We start from the raw sequence: 26,645 nt of genomic DNA on the forward strand, positions 1-26,645 counted from the left end.
CCAGGTGCCCCCGACCTCTTAATGCTCAATTGCTACATAGAGAATTTACTTTGTGTAAATGATAAAACAAACATGAGCATATTTTAGTGTTTATGCCTTTTAAAATGTTATTTTTTTAGCCAATATGTTCACTATTCTATTTTAGAAAATAAAATGAAAAACTAAAATTTTAATCTTAGATTCAAACAATATTTTAAAATGTATTATAATGTAATTGAAAGAACAGAGAGGAAAGGTCAGCCTCCTTCCACATGTGGGTAAAAGACCAGGCCTTGGCTTTCTTACCACACAGGCCATTTGAAACCAGGAAATGGAAGGGAGACAGGAGAGCACACTGGCCATGAGCATTGACCTTTAACATGGTGTCCCTACCTACTAGTGAATTTGGCTCCCCCAGCAAAAAGATTCTGATTGATAGGGTGAAGAACTCCTCATCCCAGGATTCAGCATAAGCCCAGAGGTACTCAAGTGTTTTCTCAAGACTCACAGTGCAGCCATCCCTACCTGGGGCAGAATTCTATCTTCCTTATGCTCTCAGTTAAAAACATAAAGAGAGGATGAAGGTGCATAACGTTTGCATTTTGCAAAATTTTATTTTATCTGTGGGTAAAATTATTGCTATGATTTAGGGGATTTAGAGGCTACACAAAGAACATGAAAAAATTTTAAAAGCTTATTACACTATATTATTATAGTATAAATCAGATTATATTGTTCAACTTTAAAAGTAAATACATTGGGGCTCAGTCGGTTAAGCGTCTGACTTCAGCTTGGGTCATGATCTCATGGTTCATGAGTTCAAGCCCCACATTGGGCTCTGTTCTGATAACTCAGAGCCTGGAGCCTGCTTCGGATTCTGTGTCTCCCTCTCTCTCTGCCCCTCTCCTGCCTGGGTGCTCTCTCTTTCTCTCTCTCTGTCAAATATAAATAAAACATTAAAAAAATTTTATAGGTGCCTAGGTGGCTCAGTCAGTTAAGTGTCCAGCTTCAGCTCAGGTCATCATCTTACCATTTGTGGGTTCTGGCCCCATGTCGAACTCTGCTGACAGCTCAGAGCCTGGAGCCTGCTTTAGATTCTGTGTTTCCCTCTCTCTCGTTGCCCCTCCCTCTCCCTCCCTCTCTCTCTCTCAAAAATAAAGATTAAAAAAAAAAAACTTTAAAAAAATTTTTAAATAAAAAAAGTAAATATATTTGTGTTCTGTTTAACTTCTGCTAGATTTAGATAATTAGATGTTCTCACTATTGAGTGTCTTTTGCTAATAAATAAATTGCATCGAAAAACAATTAATTTGGTGTTTCCTCTAATATGATGTGCATGTAGTTTAATGAAATTTCTAGAACATTATGTATTTCAAGACTATAAATGACAAATGAATAATCATTGTTGTATCATTAAATAAATCTCAATGGAGGAGAGAACAGTTTGAATCTAAACAAATATGCCTCTAGTTTTACTATGCAAAGTTATCTAAAACCAACATGCAATATCTTAGTGTTTTAAAATTGTATTTTGAAAGACTATGTTTCCCCTGTTTTTGCCACCTGTTTTTATTAACTGGAATAGACTTGATAATGGGGGATAAGTTATTTCTGCCATTTTTGTGTACATAAAAATTCAAGCCTGTAGTTGTTAAAAAAAAATACTTCAAAGCTGAAAAGATACTGTAAAATATTCTTTTTTTTTTAATGTTTTATTTATTTCTAGGAGAGAGAGAGAGACAGCGTGAGCAGGGGAGGGTCAGAGAGAGAGGGAGTCACAGACTGAAACAGGCTCCAGGCTCTGAGCTGGCAGTCAGCCCAGTGCCCGACGCGGGGCCCGAACCCACGAACCGCGAGATCATGACCTAAGCGGAAGTCGGACGCTTAACCGACTAAGCCACCCAGGCGCCCCAAAGTAAAATATTCTATCTGAAAGCTTATTATGGTAAAAGATAGATAAATGAAAAAGTTTGCTACTGTGAAAATAAATATCAAATTGTTTTAGTGATTGATCTTCTCTGTATTTACTCTACAATTAAAAGATTAAATTAAAGCTTGGTAACAGTCCAACTATTTTTATATTTTTAGCAAAGTAGAAAACAATGGCACATTCCTCTTTCTTTTGGATTTCTATTGCTAAATTTCATCCTGAAAGTTGCATAGCATAATATGGTAATTAATTCCCAAGACTATTATATAAATTATCCTTATAAAATATGATCTATATACTCCTCATTTGACAATAAGGCAATGTAATATTCTTTAGGAAATATAGACATTAAAGGAATTAACAAAAGATATCTATATTTCATGGTTAAAACAAAAGCAGATCATTTATATCAGAGTACTTTGAAAGATAACAGAGTGCTGTGCAAATGTAAAATAATAATTAAAGAAATGTTAATCTTACTTTTTCTAGTGTCTTTCCTATTTAGAAGGGCTTCTTGATATGTTTCATGTGATCCCCATTCCACTTAAACTCTTGGCTAATCCTATCAGGCAGAGAATAAGAAAGAGATAAGGAACTAACAGGCACTGTATTAGGCACTGAAATAATTCATTTAAAATTAAAGCATGAAAAAAGCCTTGTTGTTACATAAGCCAGATGGCTCTTGTGGTCATGGACACAATGGGTCATGTTTGTTGTTTTGTTTCTGTCTGATTTTATCTTGATCTGTTAGCTTCCTTGCTGCTACTTTAATGTACTTGGTCCCTTTAAATAAAACAATAAGCCATCATTTAATGATTTGGGTGGAAGAGATCTTTAAGGATCCACGGACCCAATCCCTTCTTCATTGTAGAGATAAAAAATCCAAGGGCTACTGGGAGGGGCATTACAAAGACTAAAGGCCACAAGCAATAGTCAACTTTTTCCTGTTCATTCTACTTCTCTATTTCGCGTCTGTAAGTGTAAAGACAGAAGTATACCCAAGGTGCTAGCATGAGAAGGGGTGTGTGATGTGTGTGTGTGTGTGTGTGAGAGAGAGAGAGGAAGTAAGACAGAGACAGAGACAGACAGACAGACACAGACACAGAGACACAGAGACAGATACTGAGACAGAGAGAGACCTCAGCATCTTTGTGAACACCCCGGGAGGGAGATGTGTGGGGAAAGGTTTCCTGCAGTGATTAGCACTGTAGGATTGATAAGGAGTGATCCAGGCAGAGATAGAGAAGGGCATGAAACTCAGAGGAAATAGCATATAGAAAGATGGAAAAGGTCAGAGAATATATGTGTGTGAAACTGAATGAGGAATAGGACTGATAGAAATGGCCATAGGAAGAATATCTCTGAAGTTTTTTTTCTTTAATTTTTAAAATGTTTTTTATTTATTTCTGAGAGAGAGAGAGAGACAGTGTGAGTAGGGGAGGGGCAGAGAGAGAGGAAGATACAGAATCCAAAGCAGGCTCCAGGCTCTGAGCTGTCAGCACAGAGCCTGACACGGGGCTCGAACCCACGAGCCGTGAGATCATGACCTGAGCCGAAGTCGGACGCTTAACCGACTGAGCCACCCAGGTGCCCTATGAAGTTTTTATTCCTTCTAAAGAAAAAAAATCATCAATATTATGAAGATTCAGGAGATAAATTCCCAGAGTTCTGAAAGTGTTTATTTTAATGATCTTGTACTTTGTTTACTTATTCACCTCTTCCCCCTATGTTTTTGTTTTTTGCTGTGGCCACCAGGACGCTTAATGCTTAATACTGTACTTAATTATGGTACCCTCTCTGAGACTTGTTTTTTGTACATAATTTATTTTTGTCTTCACTCCCTTCTTAGGTACTTGCTTTGAATTATTTTTCTCTTGTTTCAAGTTGTTTCTACAAAATTATTTGTGCTTTTTTATTGGTAGAGTCCCTGATACAGAAGAGAAGGGAACATCAGGACAAAATGTGCCTATTTCCCTGCCTTGGCCAGAGCCGCTCCTGTATTGACCAATGGTTTCTCTCATGAATGTAGAGAATAATTTTTCAGTGATAATAGACACGATTCAATGGTGTAGCCATTGAATTAAAACGTCAAAGCTTAGATGTGAATAGCAAAAATGGAGACTGGTGGCTCAAGCATAGAGTAATCTTTTTTTTTTTAATTTTTTTAATGTTTTATTTATTTCTAGGAGAGAGAGAGAGAGAGAGTGAGCAGGGGAGGGTCAGGCAGAGAGGGAGTCACAGACCGAAACAGGCTCCAGACTCTGAGCTGGCAGCACAGAGCCCGACGCAAGGCTCGAACCCACGAACCGTGAGATCATGTCCTAAGCGAAAGTCGGACGCTTAACCGACTAAGCCACCCAGGCGCCTCTAGAGTAATCTTTTATGACAATCCAAGAACTTCCTTTATTTCTTCCAGTGATTCAAAGTTTAAATAGACTTTTTGCATTCCACATAAAACATATAGGGTCAAAATTCCTGGGAAGGTATTTTTTTCGAATTCTAATTTTTTTATCGACTCTAAAATGGGGATAATGTGCCACTCCCAAATTCCCAAACATAAATTATTCCTAAACATAAATTAGTTTTTTCAGATCTGTGGTCATTTGATCTGTTAAATTCAGCAGATATTTTTCCCTTTAGTCTTTCTTTTTCCTGTGGCACTGCATCTATCACTGTAAGCCATGTTTAAGTCTCTTTGAAAGGAGGCATAGCATAAATAAACAAAAATATTTAAAGTTTATTCATTTATTTTGAGAGAGAGAGAACTTTTGAGCAGGGAAGGGGCAGAAAGAGAGAGAGAGAGAGAAAGGGAGAATCCCAAGCAGGCTTGGTGCTGTTGGCACCGAGCCTGCCTAACACCTGGCTGGATCTTACTAACCGTGAGATCGTGACCTGAGCTGAAATCGAGTTAGACGCTTAACTGACTGAGCCATCCAGGCGCCCACAGAAAAATATTAAGTACCCATCTTGCACCTAACATTTTACTAGGTATTCAGTTTATAAAGATAAATGTTCATAGCCAAGTAAGAGAGACAAATATTTTTTAAACCTATTTTGACAGTGTTATGGACTAAATGGTTGTATTCCCCCCTCCCTCCAACCCCCTCCCCATAACAAATCATATGTTGAAATCTTAACTTTCAATGTGATGGTGTTAAGAGACAGGCCTTTGGAAGGTGATTTGATCACGAGTGAGGAGCCCTCATGAATGTGATTAGTTTCCTTTATAAAAGGGACCCCAGAAAGCCCTCTACCTTTTCTACCACGTGAGGACACAGAGAGAAGACTTCCATCTATGAATCACGAAGTGGTCTCTCACCAGACACTGAATCTGTTGGTGCCTTAATCTTGGACTTACCAGCCCCAGAACTGTGAGAAATAAATTTCTATTGTTTATAAGCCATCTAGCACATGGTGTCCTGTTAAAGTAGCCCAAACTGACTATGACACACATGTGTGGTAAATACAAATGTAGACTTCTCCTATAAAGTTGACATAGAAAAGGAGACATTTATGCAGGCTCTTGGTCAGCAACAGGGAGTTTGCTGGGTGAGTATCCATGCTGAAGAGTGAGAATTGTAGTGAGAAAGGAATTCCATATGTAAACATGTGGAACCTTTAGGGAAGAGCAACCTGATCAGAGAGGCTGGACCATTAGATATGGCAGGAGCCTTTGTGATGGCAGAAACTAGAGGGAATGATTGACTGAAAGGTCTAGGGGTGGAGGTCAAGATCTCTTTAAGGCAGGACACTACTTTTTCTTTATCTTTGTATTTCCTATAGAATTTTATATAAAAGAGGATTAATAAGACCTACAAATAATACAATCTTCTCCACAAGTAAATAAGTCCACAAAAACCCTTAGCTTCCCTCAGTCCATATCTAGATGCCAGAGATATTTATCACTGCAATTATTTTAATATGATGTGCAAGGGAGATGGAAGGTTAGAGAAAATTGAGATGGGCTTGAAGGAGCAAGCAAGCTGACAGCTGTAATTCTTATTCTTTGATCTTTGCCTCTGGTCTTTGATGTTATAACAATTATCAAATAGCACTTTGATAACAGTGAATAACATAATTGGGGGACCTTGTTATTTTCCAATGGTGAACATTCAGTACAGCATTAAAGTGATTTTCAGCAATGTGCCCTGATTAGGCAATGGTATTTTTATTTAGCATTACATTATTTTCCGTTTATTATTGGATACAATCAAAACAGTGAGCTTATACAGGCTTGAATGGCACAATTGCCCATATGCTACGGCTGTGTTAGCGGGCAGACAGGGAACTGAAGAATGGCCTACGTGTTCATACTGGTTATTTTTACGATTGATTGTAAACTATGCAGTTAGACTGACTGTGTAACCAGTCATTCCAATCTGTTGTACAATAGTTACTTTCTACATTTGGATTTAACCCCTATGGGTCAAAAATACTGCCAAGGTAAAGCTTTGTCTAAAAATAGAATTTTCATAGGTTATCTGTTTAGCTGTCACTTCTCACTTCTGTCCTTATTACTCTATAGCCTGAACTATAAATCAAAGTGCTCACAACTACCACTGACTGATTCCATCCCCACTGACCCTGGCTACAGTGAAAGCAGATGCTATTCTATATGAGAACTAGATGTGGTTTTTAAGGGTTTCATGTAAAGATTTCAAATCCAGTTTTCCCATTGCTTCCATTAACAAACAGAGAGATGTATCCACAGAAAATATGTTAGCCCTAAGTAATGATAAAATCACTTGTAAAGAAGCAGCAGAATCTTTAAAGTAAACCATTTTACAGGAGAATATCATTATGAATATATCCTTGAGAAATCAACTCTTCTATATTGCCATTAAATAATTCCTTTGTAGATAGAAGTTTCAAAGGCTGCCCTTAAACTATAGAGTAAAATCTAAATTTTTAGTATGATATCCTTGTATTAACGTACCCACTTCCTCTGCATTGTCTTCCCCCGAGAGATCTCTGTTCAAGCCTTATGTTTTTCTTGCCATTCTCTGAAGATACCCTGTGATCTTGTTTCAAGACATTTGCATTCAAATTTCCCTCCCTCTATGTTTAGCCAGCTTCTATTCACTTTTTCTTCCTCTCACTACTATTTTTGTTTGTATTTACTAAGCACTTACTACACTCTACAACTTACATATATTACATTATTTAATTCTCATGAATGATCATGTATGTGCCCGTGGATTTAGTCACACACGTTCATTGTTTGTTTTGTTTTCTAAAGTTTATTTATCTATTTTGAGAGACAGAGAGATAGAGTGAATAGGTGCAGGGGAGGGGCAGAGAGAGAGGGAGAGAGAAAATCCCAAGCAGGCTCTGTGCTGACAGCACAGAGCCCGATGCAGGGCTTGAGCTCACAAACTGTGAGATCATGACCTGAGCCAAAGTCAAAAGTAGATGCTCAACCCCCTGAGCCACCCAAGTACCACCCACAGATTCATTGTAACAACAATAAGAAGAAGGAAAAACTGGGAAAAAATCAGCATCTAACCATAAAATTTTGATTAAATAAATATGATACTTCCATATAATGGGATACAGTGTATCCATGAAAATGACTTTATAGAATATTTAATATAATAAGAGGATATTGACAATATACTATAATTTTAAAAAGCAGATTATAAAACAGTATATATAAATAATCCCATTTTAAAATACATAAATGCATAGAAGAAGGAGTGAAAAGATATATGCTTATGAAGAATATTAAACTAATTTAACATTGTCCTTTAGATGACAGAATACCTGGTAGTTTGTTTTCCCACAAAACATTATTATAAAATAATAATAATATAAAATATTATTACTTTTAAAAAATTTGTCCTTTTCCTTTATTATTTTTTTAAGTATTTATTTATTTATTTATAATGGGAGAGAGAGAGAGAGAGCAGAGGAGGGACAGAGAGATAGAGAGAGAGAGAATCCCAAGCAGGCTCCTTGCTGTCAGTGCAGAGCCCTACTCAGGGCTCACACTCACAAACCATGAGATTATGACCTGAGCGGAGATCAAGGGTTGGATGCCTAACTGACTGAGCCACCCAGGTGCCCCTATAATACTATTATTGCTTTCATAGTCAGAGAGAATTAATAATTATTTTAAAAATCATTTATCTGTTTAGATGTCTATTTCATCTAGGTGGATTATAGGCTCCATTATATTATAAAGGTAATTAATATTAACTCATAAGTATATCTTATATTAATTAATATATTATATTTATCTTTGTGTATCAGGAATCTACTGTAGTGGCCGGTACAGAATAACCACTTAAAATATTTGATAGATGATCAGTAGTATGGGATCTGTCACTGTCAAGTTTGTTGATTAAAACCCTTTACATGTGTGTATAACTCCTTTTTTCATTTTATCAGTGAACTATATATTATTTTCCATATAAGGCAAATTCATAATTTATTATTAAAAATTGGCCTACATTAATAACTTTTAGGAACTATTGTATTCTGCTTTAGGCTTGGATGAAACGCAGAGGTGGCTTTTACATAGAAAGGGTAGTATTTTTCAGGAATCAGCTTTTGCTACATAAAAAACCACCCAAAATTTAGGGACTGAAAATAACATTTACTACTTCTCATGGTTTGTGGGTTGACTAGGATGTCTGGCCTGGGCAAACTTAGCTGATAGGTAGGGTCAGTTGGTAGTTCGATGGGGCCAAAAGATGTAGTATGTTCTCACTACATGTCTGATGGTGGGCTAGATGTCCGCTGGGGCATCAGGGCTGACTTGGCCACGTACCTCTCCTTATGCAGCATCAATCTAGGCCTTTTCACACAATAGTGGTCACAGGGTTCCTAAGAGCAGCAAGAGAGCAAGTCCTAATGCATAAGCACTTTCAAGGTCCTGCTTGCTTCTTATGTGTATGTCTCACTGGCTAAAGCAGGAGACATGGCCAAGCCTTAACTTTCGGGACTAGCAAGATAGAGACTCCGCCTTTTAACGGAAGTTGCTCTAAAGTCGCGTTGCAAAATGGTGTATATATATAAAGATGGGAAGGACTGGTTGCCAGTTTTGCAATCTCCTGCAATTTATAATAGTGACATTATTGGAATGATGGAAGATTTTCTAGTTATATTATAAACATATTTCAGATTTTAATAAATATTATAGCTTTTGATTTTTTTTAACAAAACGAATGTTTACCTACAGTTTACCTTAGTTGCTCAATACATGTGGTTATTATTATGTACTGAAGGTAATTCATCCCCAGAGCATGAAACAATACTGTGAGTAGTGAGTGACTGAAATGTAAACTCCAAAGTAGGGAATGGTTAAATGATAAAGTTGAAAATAAAAAACTAAAGCAAGGTGACAAAGGACTTTGATGACCAAGTTAAGGAGCTTGGATTTTAAGGCTGCCTGACTGGCTCAGGTGGTGGAGCATGGTCATGAGTTCAAGCCCCACATTAGGCATAGAGCTCACTTTAAAAAAAGGAGCTCGAATTTTAGCCTCCACAGAACCTAGGAGGCTGTTAGGCAGAGGAGTGGCAGTCAGACTGCCTTTTGAAAATCTTGATCTGAGGTGATATGAAGGGTGAATTGTAAGGGGAGTAATGAGAAGGCTGCTAGAATTTCCATGCAAAAGAGGGAAAGAGTCTGAGGAGTACAGTTGGAGAAGTTGTTAGGAAGCGCAAAAGTGCAATTTTTTAAATACTGATAGGCTGTGGGGACGAAGGAGAGGGAGATGTAAAGGAAGAACTCAGCTTTACTTTGCATTTTTGGGGGTATGTTATTCCACCAATGGAAATGAACAGAGGGACAGAATAGGAGATGAGTTGAATTGTGGATGTATTGAGTTGTTGTTGTCTTTTTAAGTTTTATTTGTTTACGAAATCTCTATGCCCCAAATGGAGCTCGAACTCACAACCTGAGATCAAGAGTCACATGCTCTTCTGACTGAACCAGCCAGGCACCCCTAGTTTCAAATGTTTGTGGAGCATTCAGGAGAACTTCAGTAGGCATTGCAAGTCTACAGCTCAAGGGACTGTCTAGACTAGAATTATAGATTAAGGCAGTGATAAGCTGGTTTATGTTTAACAAGCAGCTCTGGGGGGAGTGGGAGTCTTAATTTCTGGCATTTGCCAACTTCTGTGGTGTAATACTCCCACCGTAGCCAATAACAAGCAATCAGTGAGATATAACTGAGCCTGGAGCTGGAAGTCAGTGTGATCCCCTATTGTGAACTGTTGGGAGTGGGCTCCAGCCCACTACTGGTCATCAATATGTTTTGGGTCTAAGTATTTTATCTAAAATAAATCTAATTCTCAAAAATCCCAGCAAAAAAAAAGAATTATTCTTTTTTGCAATGAAACACATGGCTAGTAAATGTTAAAGCTGGATTCAAACCCAGCTCAGACTAACTACAAAGACCATGCTTCAGAGTTACTCAATGCATTTTTGTTAGTAATTCAGCTAACTTTCTTTTTTTCAAGGTTTATTTATTTATTTTGAGAGGGGAGGGGCATAAGTGGGGGAGGGGCAGAAAGAGAAAGAGGGGGTGGAGAGAGAATTCCAAGCAGGCTCTGCACTATCAGCACAGAGCCCCATGCAGACCTCAAATGCAAGAAATGTGAGATCATGATCTCAGCTGAGATCAGAGTTAGACGCTTAACTGACTGAACCACCCAGGGACCCCAGTAACTCAGCTAATTTTCTTAATTGTCTCTTTTTCCTTAAAAAGCCACACAAATTCTGTGGTTACATTTTATGTTGAAAAGTTATTGTGGAGGAAGTACATAGTATATTGAAAATAAGGACAAAAGTTTCTGAACAGAATGTCAGTTTCTGGCTTAGGCCCTGATCACTTCTATCAAACACACATATTAGAAATATTAATGCACATTATTCCATGTCTGCCTATATTCTTAGGTTGGTTTCTCTCTTGAAGCAAAGCCTGAGAGTGATTCTTTCTCAAATGCTTTATTGGAAAAGGTCTTCCTAGGAGAGGAGTGACAGAAGCGTTCATGTGTGGGAGTCAAACAAGTTAGTGCTTCTCTTCTTCCAGAAACTATATGTTGAATATGGGCTTTGAAAAAGAGGAAAAGAAAGTAAAGAGCCTGTTTCTAATTACTTTAGGATTATGTAACAATGAAAAGCTCTGCACAATTTCTCTCCTGAACATTAGTATTGCCACAAATTTTTGGCACTGTGCAAAAATTTTGGAAAGCAAGCCTTATTCTTGGTAAATTGAGAGATATTAATCAATTTTTATTTCTCCTGTTTCAAAAAGCTCTTTGATAGAAAGGGACACCATTGGTGGGGTTTTCTTTTCCTCTGAATTTTTCTATGCCCTTTTCACAGTTATAAATTGAGGAAAAACTGGCATACCTGACTAAGGTCCCTGTAGAAAGAAACTAATCTTCAGCTGCTTAGTAAATTCTGCAAATTGGGAGATTTAGCTAAAAGGCTGGAGAACAAAAATGCAAAGTTGTATAAGCCTTAAGTTGGGTCAGGATGAGACAAAAATGTGAAAAAGACAATGTTTTGCTTTGGTGTTCTTGACCTCTCCTTTCGCACAACCTTTCCCCATCCTCTCCAACAGCCAGGGCTCTCAATTGCTTCCCCCTTTCTCCTTTGGGGATGGCATGTTAGAACTGATTCTAATTTATAAATGTATTAGCTCCCACAGGGATAGTTTCTTGTCAACAAGGGACATAGAACAAAGTCAAAGGAATATATAAATGGTCAATTTAGAAATGAATGAATCTATAAGCAGTATCAGGAGGGTGTTTAATGGACACATGGCTTCCTTCACTCAAACGAGACCATTTGATATAGTAAAATGAGCAATGGCCAGTGTAATGGGCATAGGGGGTTTTTCCATCCGTTCTTTCTTTTTGAGTAATAGTATAATAGTATTCTAGTTTCTTTTTGTGGCATTACCTCTCCCCTATGATGTGAAAACTTGGTAAGACCATAAATCAAGGTACCTGGTGAGCAGTGGGCAGACAGCAAACGAGTCAATCTGACTCTTTCTTCCTGGTCCTTTAACCCTTTAATAAAACAATTCAGGAATTTGGGGAAAACAATGGTTGGCTTCTCTTATTCTATGAAGGCTAATTGTCAAAACAATCAAACAGTTCCTAATCCTGAGACCATTTTGGCTTCCTGGTTTTTGTTTTTTCTGATCGAAGCACTTCAGGCTTTTGCTTCCCTTCTCTGAGAACTTCACTGTCTTCCACTACATTCTTTCTTGCTTAGGTTAGCCAGAGAGGCTTCATTGCTTACAACCAAAGACCCACATCTGACTCAAGACATGATATCTCTCTGTGAAACACTTAGCATCTCTGGTTTTACTTTCTCATGTGTGAAAAGGAAGTGGTCGGATTGCATGGTTTCTAATTTCTCCTCTAATTCTAAAAAGAAATATATATATAGATTTATAAAAAGTGCAAATATATATATAGTTAGTTAGTTAGTTCTCCTTAGAAGCCTTTAATCATTCTTAGGGGAGGCTGGGTGGCTCAGTTGGTTAAGCATCTGACTCTTGATTTCAGCTCAGGTCATGATCTCGCTGTTTGTGAGTTGTAGCTCCGCGTCAGGCTCTGCGCTGACAGCATGGAGCCTGCTTGGGATTCTCTCTCTCCTTCTCTCTCTGCCTCTCTCCCACTCATTCTTTCTAGTTTTCTCTCTCTCCCAAAATAAATAAATAAACTTAAAAAAAAAGAGAGGTCTTTAATAGTTCTGAACATATGCCCATTCCTAGGTGAATAGGTTGGGGGCTAATGTACTTTCCCATTAACTATGACTTCTGATTTGGTCTCTTAGCATGCCTTCAGCCTCTAGGCCCTGGAGTCCATTTAAGGTCATTTAATTGTGCGGTTTCTGAATTATTTGGCTAAGCATCCTGAATTCGTTGGATATTTGCCAACCATAAGCTAGATCAGGGTCTGTCAGAATGGCCTCATCTTGAAAAACTATTTAAATGCAAGAGAAATTACATCTGAGAGAAAAAAGAGAACATGGGTAAAGAGCCCAAGGATACCACAGCTGGGTATCATTAGTAATAATCAAACCTTACCCAGTATAAAAAGCAACAGGAAGTGAGATGGGGCAGCGTGTGTATGCATGTGCTGGTATGAGTATGTTTGTACTTCTGTGTATGTTTGTAGGTATGAATGTGTTTTTGTAAGAGAATAAGTGTGTAAACATTTTTTTTTAAATTTGTTTCTTCTGCCTGCTTTCCCCTTTCAATCCTAACTTGAATCTTGGTACTGTGTCCCAGTGGGAGTGCTTGATTTATTGAAATCATCTTAGAATTTCAGTCTTTGAGACACTGACTTTGATGCTACAGACCCAGAGGAGGATTAAATAATTTCTTTATTAAGAGGGGGAAAAAGTGCAAATATTAAACAGCTGCTGGAGAATCTAAAAAGTTTGAAAAACTGGGGCTCCTGGGTGGCTTAGTCGGTTAAGCGTCCGACTTTCGCTTAGGTCATGATCTCGCGGTTCGTGGGTTCGAGCCCCGCGTCGGGCTCTGTGCTGACTGCCAGCTCGGAGCCTGGAGCCTGTTTCAGAGTCTGTGACTCCCTCTCTCTCTGACCCTCCCCTGCTCATGCTGTCTCTCTCTCTCTCCTAGAAATAAATAAAACATTAAAAAAAATTAAAAAATAAAATAAAATAAAAAAAATAAAAAGTTTGAAAAACAGATCCATCGAAGATTCATATCCTTTTTTCTCCAGTCATATATTTTATAATGATTAATTTTCTGTTTATAAAATAATACCTTTATTTTAAAAAACAATAACTTGAAAAATAAATAAAGTATGTACAAAGGAGTAAATAAATATTACCTATACTCTTACCACCCAGAGATATCCATTATTAATATTTTGGTATATATCTTTTCATTTGCAGACGAAGATGGTCTTTAATGAAATCATCCAAATTTGGGAAATACTGAGCCTAGTTCAGAAATTCTTCTAGTTCTGAACATGCATTTGGTCACCAATTTGTGAAATAGAAACAGGACAAGAGTACCCTTAGCAGCTCTTAATTTTGCTTTACAAATTGATTTTATGAATAATTGTCCTGGGGTGCCTGAGTGGCTCTGTCGGTTAAGCGTCTGACTCTTGATTTCAGCTCAGGTCATAATCTCACAGTGCGTGGGATCAAGCCCCACATCGGGCTCTGCATGACAGTGCAGAGCCTGCTTGAGATTCTCTCTCTCCCTCTGTCTCTCTAACTCTTCCCTGCTCACACATACTCTCTCTCTCAAAATAAATAAAGTTAAAAAAATAAAATTTTTTTCTGCAGATTTTCTTTTTGAAGCTTAAAATCATTTCCATTTTACTTTTGCCCCTCCTCAGCACCACTCCCTTTAAGTTGCTCTACCATCCTCTGCTCATGTTCCCCATTGGCTCATGTTGAGCCAAAAGTCCCCACAACCACACAATCCATAAGACATGTCAAAGTAGGAAGATATAATCAATAATAATTAAACACACATGGCAGCTACCACACCTAAAGCTTTTTATGTGTCATCTTTTTTAATCCTCATAAAGCTTTAAGAAAAAGATACTTTTAATATGCTTATTTTACTGATGAGGACGTAAATATCAGAGAAATTAAGTGGCTTCCTCAAGATAGACATAAGCTGGTTACTGGTGAAGCCAACATTTCAGCTCAGGTTTATCTAATCTCAAAGCCACTATGATCTTACAGCAAACGAGGGCAAAGAAAAGGCATGCCTAGACAAAACTGGGAAGACTCAAGTCTGTGTTTAGTGCTCTCAGTTCTCAGCCAGTAGAAGGCCTTTTTGCAAATAGTGTTTGATAAGAAGAAAAGTATCCATTAAGGGCCTTCTTGATTAGGATGAATGAGATGGTTTGAACATTATGATGTTCACAGGGAATACTGACTTCTAGAACATAAAGTTGGCCTCTAGAGCTATGGGAAGTAGAGTATGATCTAATTAGTTCCTTCAATTTACAGATAAAAAAGCTGAGGGCTGAGGACAATTTCTTGGCATAAAGTATGGCTAGAATCTGGGTCCCTTGATTCTCTGAACCTAGAGCTTTATGATCATCCTAAGATCACTTCATTTCATAACGTTACGAATCTGATGGAAAAAAAGGTTTTATTTTTTTATTTATTTAAACACATTTTTAAGTTTTTAAATTTATTTTTGAAAGAGCACAAATGGGGAGGAGCGGTGAGAGGGGGCTCTGCTCTGCCCCTGATGTGGGGCTCAAACTCACGAACTGTGAGATCATGACTTGAGCCAAAGTTGGATACTCAATTAACTGAGCCACCCAGGGGCCCCCAAACAAAATGATTTTAAATAGACTTTGGAAGGGTTTGCTTTTCTACCTGCTAGATGAAATTCTCTAGGTTCAATCTTTTTATGCCTAGGTTATATAGTGACTAATGTTTCCTTTCAAGGTTTTGTATCTTTCTGCTATTTTATCAACAGAATCACATCAGATTCAACCAATTCATATCACTGTATTTTAAAATCACATGTGAAGCTTCTTCTGCTCCATCTGCCCTATGTGTCATTTTAATTTATATGGAATCATTTAAGGCAGAAGTTGTACCCGAAATGGTTTCATATTACAATGTGTATTCTTTTTTTCTCTATTTGGCTCTTTGTTTTAATTGTTTAAATGGAAAAATATGTTAAAAACAAACAGTAACCAAATGAAACTACAGTGTAAAACATAGTCCCTTCATGTAGTTTAATAGAACAAATAGTGTAGAAAATAAGAGGATAAATTGATGATACAGACTTATATCTATTTGAATTCCTCTGACTTGCTTTCCTAGCTTTGAAGTATACTTAGTTTAGAAAGGTTCATTCTAAAGTTTTCCATCATGAATTCAGTGCTTCTCTTCAATCCAGAACTCGTGGCCATTATTTAAGTTACTTTAGTTTTGAAAGTACGTGTCTTTCCCATTGGTTTTGATCTTCAGCCTGATCTTGAGCCCGAGTTTGACTACTTAAAACAATTAAGTTGAAAAAATAACAAGAACCTTTTTCATTAGGATAGAAATGATGAGAACAGAATGTCCATCTAGTTTTATTCTGATGAAGTGAGCTGGAATTCCCAGAAGACTGAGTAAGAATAGACAATGAGGGCAGGTGTTATCAGATTAGTAGACTTATGAAGTAATTCTGTGGATGCCATTTAACAAAGTATGTTTTGGGAAACTAAGCTCTGTCAGCACCACACCCAGGACATTTATTATAGTATGCATTTAATATAAGCACATATGTATTTTCTATATTAATGCTTTTTCTTTTGAGTTTGCTAAAGGCTTGGGGTGTGCTAAATAAAACACAGAGAAAGATATCTAAATGTTGGGTGACAAATGAGAGTGATAGAGGCCTATAATTTATGCATCTGGGACTCTAATCTATTATTACCTTGAGAAGAAAAGCATAGCATATGATTAAGGAATGAGCTACCTTTATAAATATCTTAAATTTAAGAATGCTTGTAGCTTAAATAATTTCATTTATATTTAGGTATATATGAACATTTGTCTATCTTTTAAAATTGAAATATATTTGACATATAACATTATGTAAATGTATGGTGTTCAACATGTTAATTTGATACATTAATACATTATAGTAAGATTGCCATTGTAGCCATAATTAGCACCTCCACCATGTTACATAATTATTTCTTTTTAATGGTAATAATAATAATTAATTTGCTAAGTCTCTTAGCAAGTTTGATGATTATAATATAATATTAATGTTTATATTCACTTTACTGGGCGTTCGATCTCTGGGGCTTATTTGCAAGTTTGTACCCTTAAACAGCATGTGTCCTATCTGCCAACCCTACCTGGTAACCACCATTTTAGTCTTTGTTTCTATGAGTTTGCCTTTTTAGATTCCACATGTAAGTAATATCATGCAATATTTGTCTTTTTCTGTCTGATTTATCTCACTTAATATAATGTCCTCAAGGTTCATCCATGTTGCAATGTCAAGATGTTGTTTCTCATGGCTAGATAGTATTCTATTTTATATACATAAACATTATATATGTATATATTATATATGTATATATAATGTATATTCTGGTATATAATATATATATTATATAATATATAATATATATGTTCTGATACTTTATATATATATATGCATATATACATATTCACCCATAGATGGACACTTAGGTTATTTTTATATCTTGACTATTATGAGCAATATTGAAATAAACATGGGAATGCATATAAACCTTTTTTTTCTTTCATAGTTTATTGTCAAGTTGGTTATAACTTCGATATCCTATTTATGCTTACTTTAAATATATACCCAGAAACAGAATTGCTGGATCAAAAGGTAGGTCTATTTTTAATTTTTGAGGAAATTCCACACTGTTTTCCATAGTGGTTGAACCAATTTGCGATCCCACCAGCAGTGTACAAATATTCCCTTTTCACCACATCTACACCAACACTTGTTAGCTCTTGTCCTCTTGCTGATAGCCATTTTAATAGGCATGAGATGATACCTCATTATACTTTTGATTTGCATTTCTCTGATGATTAGTGATGCTGAGCATCTTTTTATATATCTGTTGGCCATCTGGATGTTTTTGAAAAAATGTCTATTTAGTTTCTCTCTCCATTTTCAAGTCAGATTATTGTGTGTGTGCTTATTATTGAGTTGAATAAGTTTGTATGTTTTAATATTCACTAATTATACAGTGTTCAGAAATATTCTAGGTCCTTATAATTTGCCTTTGGCACATGATGTAAAGAAGCTACGTATTTATGCAACCAGAAATCCTTTTCTCAATTCTCTGACAGTGGCTGAGGGGAAGAGAATTTCCACATTTAAAAAAATTATTTATTTATTTATTTTGAGAGAGAGAAAGAGAGAACACAAATGGGGAGGGGCAGAGAGAGAGAGAAAAAAGGAGAGAGAGAGAATCCCAAACAGTGTCCATGCTGTCAGCACAGAGCCCAACGTGGGGCCTGAACTTGTGGTCTGAGCTGAAATCAAGAGTCAGACCCATAATCAACTGAGTCAACCAGGTTCCCCAAGAGAGTTTCCATGTTTTTTTATGATAAGTCCTGTTCTATGATGTTGGGTGATGACAGTCCTGTGTGGAGCTTAGATTTCATTTATTGTCAAATATTTAGTAAAGGTCTACTCTATGCCAAACACTGGGGTAGGTTCTGGATACACAGTGGTGAATGAACTATATGTTACCCCTGCTTGTTGACACTTCTAGTCCCATGGACAAGACAGAAAAGATAAATAACCACGAATTGTGAAAATGTTTTAAAAGAAACAAACAGAACTCTGGTAGGGAATATGTAGGGTAAAGGTGATCGGCAAGAAAAGCCTCCAGGAAGAGATGACATTAAATAGAATATGTGATGAAGTAGGGAAGGGGTGAGGGGTCGGTTTTGGTTACTACCATTTTGAACTACAGGCCAGAGCTAAATTTTTTAATATATTATTTAACAGCTCTATAATATTATGCTCTCATTACAGATGAACAAACCAAGGCCTCAGTTACCAAGGTCACAAAGCCAGTAAGAAGAGGAGGGGAAGTAGGCAGAAGGGGACAGAATCCTCAGTCTGACTCCAGAGCTCCTCACCTTTGAAGCTATAATCCCACTCCTATGAAAACTATCATAAAGGAAAACCAGAAATTAAATTAGCAATTTAAGTAAAAGGATGATTCTCTCAACTCTCTGTTTTTCCAATTTCTACTAATCTTTTATTTGGGGATTGCTCTGAAATCATGAGCAATGATTTCAGATCGAGTTACAATCTCATTTAATAGTACTCTTTATCTTCCATTTTTAAATGATTTACATGTAGGAGGCTAAAAATAAGTAGCCATAAAAATTCTAGAAAAGTGGTCAGATTTTATCAGTTTGTTCTTGGAGAAAGGGAAAGAAACAGAGTGGGAAGGGAACATATAAACTGAAAAAGCAAGAAATAACTACAAAAGAGATGGGGTTTGAGATGAGATGAGAGAATGTCTTCCAAGTTAGAGGTTAGCCTGAAAGATACAATTTTCTCCCTGGCTACCTAAAGCTAGTGAGATCTCCAGCGTTACTGCAAATACAATTACAGAAGGCACTCTCAGACATTTCTCAGGAAGCTTTAACAAAGAATATTCACATATAATGGGCACAGCTCCAACATTTCCTTAATTCCATGGATTTATGCAAAACTAAGTAGAAACAGAAAACCTGGGGCAATAGAAAATATATTTGTTAAAATCTATGTAGCTGGGCTTGAAAGTTACACTACTTTTAATGACTATTAAATAATGCAGGCAGAGAAAATAAGAACTCTTGTTTGATTATAATATTCATCCTGAATCTAAGTGGGTTTGGACCTACCTAGATTATGGTCCTGAAGAAGCTAAGTAATGAAAGAACATGTCAGAAAAAAATTATCCAAAACTTGGAAATAAGGCATGTGCACGCATGCACGCATGTACACACACACACACATGCACTCACATGCACACACACACACACACTGGACAGCATGCCTTTCAATATAAACGGGCAAAGGCCATTCAAGGGTTGTGTAGGGAAATGTAGTTAGTTCATAGCAATGCTTACTATTGATTAAAGGCTCAGACTCAATAAATTCACCCTGATAATTTAAAGACTGTCATATTGTGATGGTGGTAGAGAATGGTAGAACAGATAACCCCAGAGATTTATGGCCCATTGGTCATTATCAGTTTGTATCTAAACCAACAATCTTATCTTAAAATTTCTTTGTTAAATTTCCTATAAATATCCCAGCTTCTTAAATGCATTTTGAACTTGTCATAACATCTCACTGGTTTTATCATTAGTTACTGAGCTAAATAAAATCTTTTACATGTGTTAATTTTACATTTGCTTTAGAGTCATAACTTTACTTTTTCTTAAAAATTATACTTTAACATAAAGGGTAAATAGTCTCTCAGTAAATTTATTGCGTCTTATTGATGCCAGTGAACTGGGATTTTTATTTGTAATTTGCTATGAATATTTATTCCTACTATTTAATTTATAATTCACTGTGTGTATTTATTCCTGTTAGTTAAACTCCATAGAAGAAGTTTCATTCTTTTAACTTATTGTGTTTGCAAACACATCCTCAAGATTTTTAACTAGGTGAAATACTCAAATTTGTGGACCCAATTAGCATTTGTAGCCGGGACCCTGATGCCCAGAGTAGACTGACTCAGCAAAGGCCAAATTGGTGCTATGGCTAAGTAGAGCTGACATCTGATTCCGTTCTTTGCCTCATTCTCCTTCTGTTCTCTTTGTATATATTTTGCAGGGTATTTTGAGACAGGTTTTTTTTTTTTTTTTTTTTTTTTTTTACAAATAGTTTATTGTCAAATTAGTTTCCACATAACACCCAGTGCTCATCCCCACAAGTGCCCTCCTCCATGCCCATCCCCCCCTCCCCCCCACATCCATCAGTCCTCAGTTTTTGTCAGCATTCAAGAGTCTCTCATGGTTTGCCTCTCTCCCTTTCCCCCACCATTTCTCCCCTTCTTCTCCCGATTGGTCCTCTGTGAAGTTCCTCCTAGTCCTCCTATACGTGCACACATATGATATTTGTCCTTCTCTGCCTGACTTATTTCGCTCAGCATAACACCCTCAAGGTCCATCCATGTTGCTACACATGGCCAGATTTCATTGTTTCTCATTGCCATGTAGTATTCCATGGTATAGATAAACCACATCTTCTTGATCCATTCATCTGTTGATGGACACTTAGGCTCTTTCCATGTTTTAGCTATTGTGGAGAGTGCTGCTATGAACATTGGGGTACATGTGCTCCTATGCCTCAGCATTTCTGTATCCCTTGGGTAAATTCCTAGCAGTGCTATTGCTGGGTCATAAGGGAGTTCTATTGTTAGTTTCCTGAGGAACCTCCACACTGTTTTCCAGAGGGGCTGTACCAGTTTACATTCCCACCAACAGTGTAGGAGGGTGCCCGTTTCTCCACATCCTCGCCAGCATCTAGAGTTCTCTGATTTGCTCATTTTAGCCACTCTGACTGGCGTGAGGTGGTATCTCAGTGTGGTTTTGATTTGTATTTCCCTGATGAGGAGGGATGCTGAGCATCGTTTCATGTGTCTGTTGGCCATCTGGATGTCCTCTTTGGAGAAGTGTCTGTTCATGTCTTCTGCCCATTTCTTCACTGGGTTGTTTGTTTTTCGGGCGTGTAGTTTGGTGAGTTCCTTATAGATTCTGGATATTAACCCTTTATCTGATATGTCATTTGCAACTATCTTTTCCCATTCCGTTGGTTGCCTATTAATTTTCTGGGTTGTTTCCTTGGCTGTGCAGAAGCTTTTAATCTTGATGAGGTCCCAACAGTTTATTTTTGCTCTTGATTCCCTTGCTTTTGGGGATGTGTCAAGTAAGAAGTTGCTGCGGTGGAGGTCAAGGAGGTTGTTTCCTGCTTTCTCCTCTAGGGTGTTGATAGTTTCCTGTCTCACGTTCAGGTCCTTTATCCATTTTGAGTTGATTTTTGTGCATGGTGTGAGAAAATGATCTAGTTTCATTCTTCTGCATGTTGCTGTCCAGTTCTCCCAACACCATCTGTTAAAAAGGCTGTCTTTTTTCCATTGGATATTCTTTCCTGCTTTGTCAAAGATCAGTTGGCTGTATACTTTTGGGTCCACTTCTGAGTTCTCAATTCTGTTCCATTGGTCTATGTGTCTGTTTTTGTGCCAATACCATACTGTCTTGAGGATGACAGCTTTGTAGTAGAGGCTGAAGTCTGGGATGGTGATACCTCCCGTTTTGGTTTTATTTTTCAGTATTACTTTGGCTATTCGGGGTCTTTTGTGGTTCCATACAAATTTTTGGATAGTTTGTTCTAGTTTTGAGAAGTATGCTGGTGCAATTTTGATTGGAATTGCATTGAATGTGTAGAGTGCTTTAGGTAGTAATGACATCTTAACTATATTTATTCTTCCTATCCATGAGCATGGAATGTTTTTCCATTTCTTTGTGTCTTCTTCAATTTCCTTCATAAGTTTTCTATAGTTTTCATCATACAGATCTCTTGTATCCTTGGTTAGGTTTATTCCGAGGTATTTTATGGTTTTTTGTGCAATTGTGAATGGGATCAGTTTCTTGATTTCTCTTTCTGTTGCTTCATTGTTGGTGTATAAAAATGCAACCGATTTCTGTACGTTGATTTTGTACCCTGCAACTTGGCTGAATTCTTGGATCAGTTCTAGTAGGCTTCTGGTGGAGTCTGTCGGGTTTTCGATGTAGAGTATCATGTTGAGACAGGTTTTTTAAAAGAGTGGTTGATTGGGACAGCACTTCATATCTGTTTGCATTCCTTTTGTTATTTGCCACTCAGTAAAGTGAATGAATGCCTAGATGCTTAACAGCAATCATATATGTTTATCAATGTTTTACTGATTTAAAAGAATATAGATTCTAGGGGCACCTGGGTGGCTCAGTAGGTTGAGTGTCTGACTCTTGATTTTGACTCAGGTCATGATTCCAGGGTTGTGGGATGGAGCCCTGTGTCAAGCTCCACTCTCAGCATGGAGCCTGCTTAAGATTCATTCTCTATCTCACTCTTTCTGTCTCTCTGTCTCTCTCTCTCTCTCTTCCCCCAACCCCTCCCTCCCCCTGGTTGATGATCTCTCTAAAATAAAATTTAAAAAATGAGAAAAATAAAAGAATATAGATTCGCATTTCACAAGTAGTGCTTATTAATGGATTTCTCCATTTCTTACACTGGAAGTTCATGACAGACCGCTGAGATTGCTTTGAATTATGAGGAAACACTGATATGAGTGAAATGTACTGATAACCATGCATTCACTTACTGATCACATTTCCTTTATCTGCACTCCATTAATTCTGTATAAAGTCATGCTCTTTGACTGACGGTGTTTTATGATTGCTAGCTAATGTGCTATGGAAATAACATCTCTAAAAATTTCCCAGCTCAGAGTATCCTAGTTGTATATCCAGAGTATAACAGTTGAAAGGTGATAGCTTGAGCTTTCCTGGGGACTATATCAGCACCATCAGTATTTTTCACTTTTGTAAAACAACAACAATGAAGTAGTTGAAATGTAGATGCTCAGATTTTGCCGGAGCCTCCTGTCAGTGCCTCCAACATAGCTATTCTGCATGAAACCCACTGACATCTTTTCTACAATTGCAAAGGGGAAGATAGGAGGAGGGACCAGGGATTTCCCTACTATTGAAAAAGAAACTAGGGGCTTCCTTTGTGTTTTATGTTTACTTGGTGTAGACAAGTCAAACCCTTGTTAGGTTCCTGAATGCTGAAGTTCCAAAAAAAAAAAAAGTCTCAAGAACTCTCGTTCTCTCATTGTATCCCAAAAATTTAACCTTTTTTAAAACAATTTTCTTGTTTTGACACAAACTGATGAAGTGGTATTTGGCAAGGCAGTTAACATCTCTCTTCTAAGTTTCCTTGTTTAGAAAAGGTAGTTATTAAAATAGGTGATTGGGAAGATTTAATTTTTATTTTTTTATTTTTTAAAAATTTTTTAATGTTTTTATTTATTTCTAAGAGAGAGAGAGAGAGCAGGGGAGGGTCAGAGAGAGAGAGAGAGAGACAGAATCTGAAGCAGGCTCCAGGCTCTGAGCTGTCAGCACAGAGCCCGACGCGGGGCTCGAACCCACGAACCTAACTGTGAGATCATGACCTGAGCCGAAGTCGGATGCTCAACCGACTGAGCCACGCAGGCACCCCAAGATTTCTTTTAAGTAAGCACTTTTACGTCTATAACTTGGGCCTTTGTCTAGAGATATCCAGTTTATAAGCGTTTTTTCCGTTAGCTTCCTCTTGAAATAATAACACTTGACATTCATGTTTTCAGAATCTCCCTATGATATCACATACCTTGCCACCATTATTCCTCAGGGCTGTAAACTTTTCTTGAGATCAAGCAGGATGGGGGCTGAGCACTGGATCTCTGTAGCTGACAGCCCCTTGTAGCTATGCTAGTGTCTGCTACATCGGGCACATAGTTACTGGTATAAAGTTGAGGTTGTTTCCAGGGAAGAGGAAGAAAGTGGCTATTGGTTAGGCAACAAACACTGTCTTCCACACATATTATCCAGCATACTCATAAGTGATTAATTTCCTCTAAGAGAGGACCTGTTCAATCATGATTTCCAACGTTTACTCCCTTTCTTTTAAGCTGCAGGGCTACTTCAGGAAAGAAAAAAGAAATCTGTGCAAAATAGAAAAGAAAAAAAAACCTACCAACTTCTTTCACCCAAGTATTATTCAGGTAATTGCCATGGAATCCTAGAAATCTGAAAAAGTTTATAAAACACTGTTCTAGTTTGTCAGTTTTTCTTAGATCATGACATCCAAAAATAAAGGCATGATTCGGGACTAGTTTGGCATGCATAAACCTGATCTACCAGCTCTCTTGTTTATATCTGGTAGATGTTATTTTAACCTAATTTCCATTCCCGATCAACCCAAACTGTCCATTCCCTCAGTAAGACTTACCCATTGAGGCCCACTGTGCTGAAGTCTCAGGACTAGGGAGGCTACTGTTTAGTGTCCTCTGAATGTCTCCTCTCTCAGTTGAGTAGAGCACACTTACCAGGACTCAGTTGTGTTTTCCTCAGCTGTTCATGATTGTTGCACATGTTACTATCATAATGTACCTTGAATATTATATAACAAAATAAATACAAATGCAAAAATAAAGTTGTTTTGTGAGAATTAAGTTGACAGAATGAACTTGACATGGATCATCGACCTAAATGTAAGAGCTAAAAGTATAAAACATCTAGAAGAAAATATAGGAGATCATCTCTGAGACCTTGGGTGAAGCTCAAATTTCTTAGGACGCAAGAAGCACAAACTATAAAAGAGAAAAGAAATCAATAAATTGGACTCCATGAAAATGAAAACTTTTGATCTTTGAAAGAAAATGAAAAGGCAAGCCATGAACTGGGAGAAGATATCTGTAACTCATACACCTAATAAAACACACATCCACAATAATAAAGAAGTCTCACAACTCAATAATAAGATAAACAACCCAATTAAAAAATAATCAAAAGGGTTGAACAAGTAAGTAAATGGATGTTGACGTAAGAGCCAGGTTTCTCACTGGTAGAGAGGGAAGTTACAGGTTGAGCCAGAAGAGAAGGCTAAAATGAACCCTGTGGTACCTGGATTAGAGTTGGAGACATTTATGTATTATATTAGCTTAATATGTACACAAATGGATAGATACAGAAACAATTATAGATCTGTGTGTGTACATGACTTCATACACAGAATAACCTAATTCTCTCTGCTAAGAGGCCATAAAGGATTTCAAGTACAGCTGGGCCTCATCCAAACAGGAAAGTGGTCTATTCAACCAGGCCTCGAGAACTCTTTAGGCAGCTTCTCTCTCTGCCTCTACTGCTCTCTGTGGTCACATGGTGTCTATAATATTTCACCTAATGCTGCTACATTCTCCAATTTTTCTTGCAACTGGCTTTTCCAAAAACAGCATTTTATTAGAAAAATAACTATATGTTTGGGTCCACTTATAATCTCTATTTTGTCAATGATTTATGTGTCTATCTTTATACCAGATCACAGTGTCTTGATTATTACAGCGTTATAAAATGGTAGTGTTAAGTCCTGACTCATTGGTCTTTGTTTTCAAAAATGTTTTGGCTCTTCTGAACTCTCTGCGTTTCTATACACACTTAAGAATTCACATATTAACTTCTACCAAAGACCACAAGGATTTTGAATAGAATTGTACTGAGCCCGTATATCAATTTAGGAAGAAGTATCATCTTAATAGTATTAAGTTTCCTGTCCATTTTATCTCTCTAGATTTTTCTTTAATATCTCTCACTAGTGTTTTGCACTTTTTTTTAAAGTTCTTAGTTTATTAATCCTCTCATGAAAAATCTGCACAAGCACCAGGCAGTCACTGCAAAATCTTTACTCCTGTTATCCAATCTCCAGCTCACTTCTTTTTGCCAGCACCAACGTTGCCTTTTGAAGTTCCCCTGACTTTCTTCATTCTGTTCTTGCGTTCCTTTCATTGTTTTCTGGACGTCTTTTTCTTCTCATACAGGCCATGTCTTGCAAGTCTATGTTTGGGTTCATTTTTCTTTGCATAATCCAAGGAATCATAAATCATGCCAAAGCCAGTTGTCTTGCCACCGCCGATATGGGTTCTGAATCCAAATACAAAGATGACATCTGGTGTGGTCTTGTACATTTTGGCTAGTTTTTCCCGAATCTGTGTCTTAGGTACTGTTGCCTTTCCGGGGTGAAGAACATCAATGACCATCTGTTTCCGCTGAAGTAGTCGGTGGGTCATGAACTTCCCGGTCCGGATAGTTACTGTGTTGTTCATGATGGCGGCCGAGCCTCAAGCAGCCAGGGAGGAAAATAGCTAGTGTTTTGTACTTTTCAGTGTATAGGAGTTATACGTATTTTGTTAAATTTATTCTTAAAAATATTTCATGTTTTTATGCTTTTTGAAATATTAATTTTTAATTTGATTTTTCAATTGCTTGTTGCATATATATGATGACTTTTTGTATATTGACCTAGTACACAATGGCCATGCTACACTCACATTTGCTTTAATATTTTTGTAGATTTTTAAAAATTTCTACATAACTAATTATGTTTATGAAGTAAATTTTTTTTTAAATTCACAATCTGCATGCTGTTTATTTCTTTTTCTTGGCCTATTTTGCACTGACTAT

General features: G+C 37.2%; 1 protein-coding gene across 1 annotated transcript; it reads right to left on the minus strand.

Moving 5' to 3' along the window:
* Positions 1-21,036: 21,036 nt before the first annotated feature.
* On the minus strand, positions 21,037-26,288 carry LOC120240807 (40S ribosomal protein S24-like). The gene is made up of 2 exons (XM_039245646.1): positions 25,940-26,288; positions 21,037-21,048 (listed from the first exon to the last, which is right to left on the minus strand). Exon 1 carries the CDS (start codon positions 26,285-26,287, stop codon positions 25,967-25,969), a length of 321 nt encoding a protein of 106 aa, XP_039101577.1. The 5' UTR covers position 26,288; the 3' UTR covers positions 21,037-21,048; positions 25,940-25,966.
* Positions 26,289-26,645: the final 357 nt, after the last annotated feature.

Source organism: Hyaena hyaena, unplaced genomic scaffold (assembly GCF_003009895.1).
Source record: "Hyaena hyaena isolate Hyena2069 unplaced genomic scaffold, ASM300989v1 scaffold_262, whole genome shotgun sequence".
In the NCBI taxonomy this organism is placed as follows: domain Eukaryota; kingdom Metazoa; phylum Chordata; class Mammalia; order Carnivora; family Hyaenidae; genus Hyaena; species Hyaena hyaena.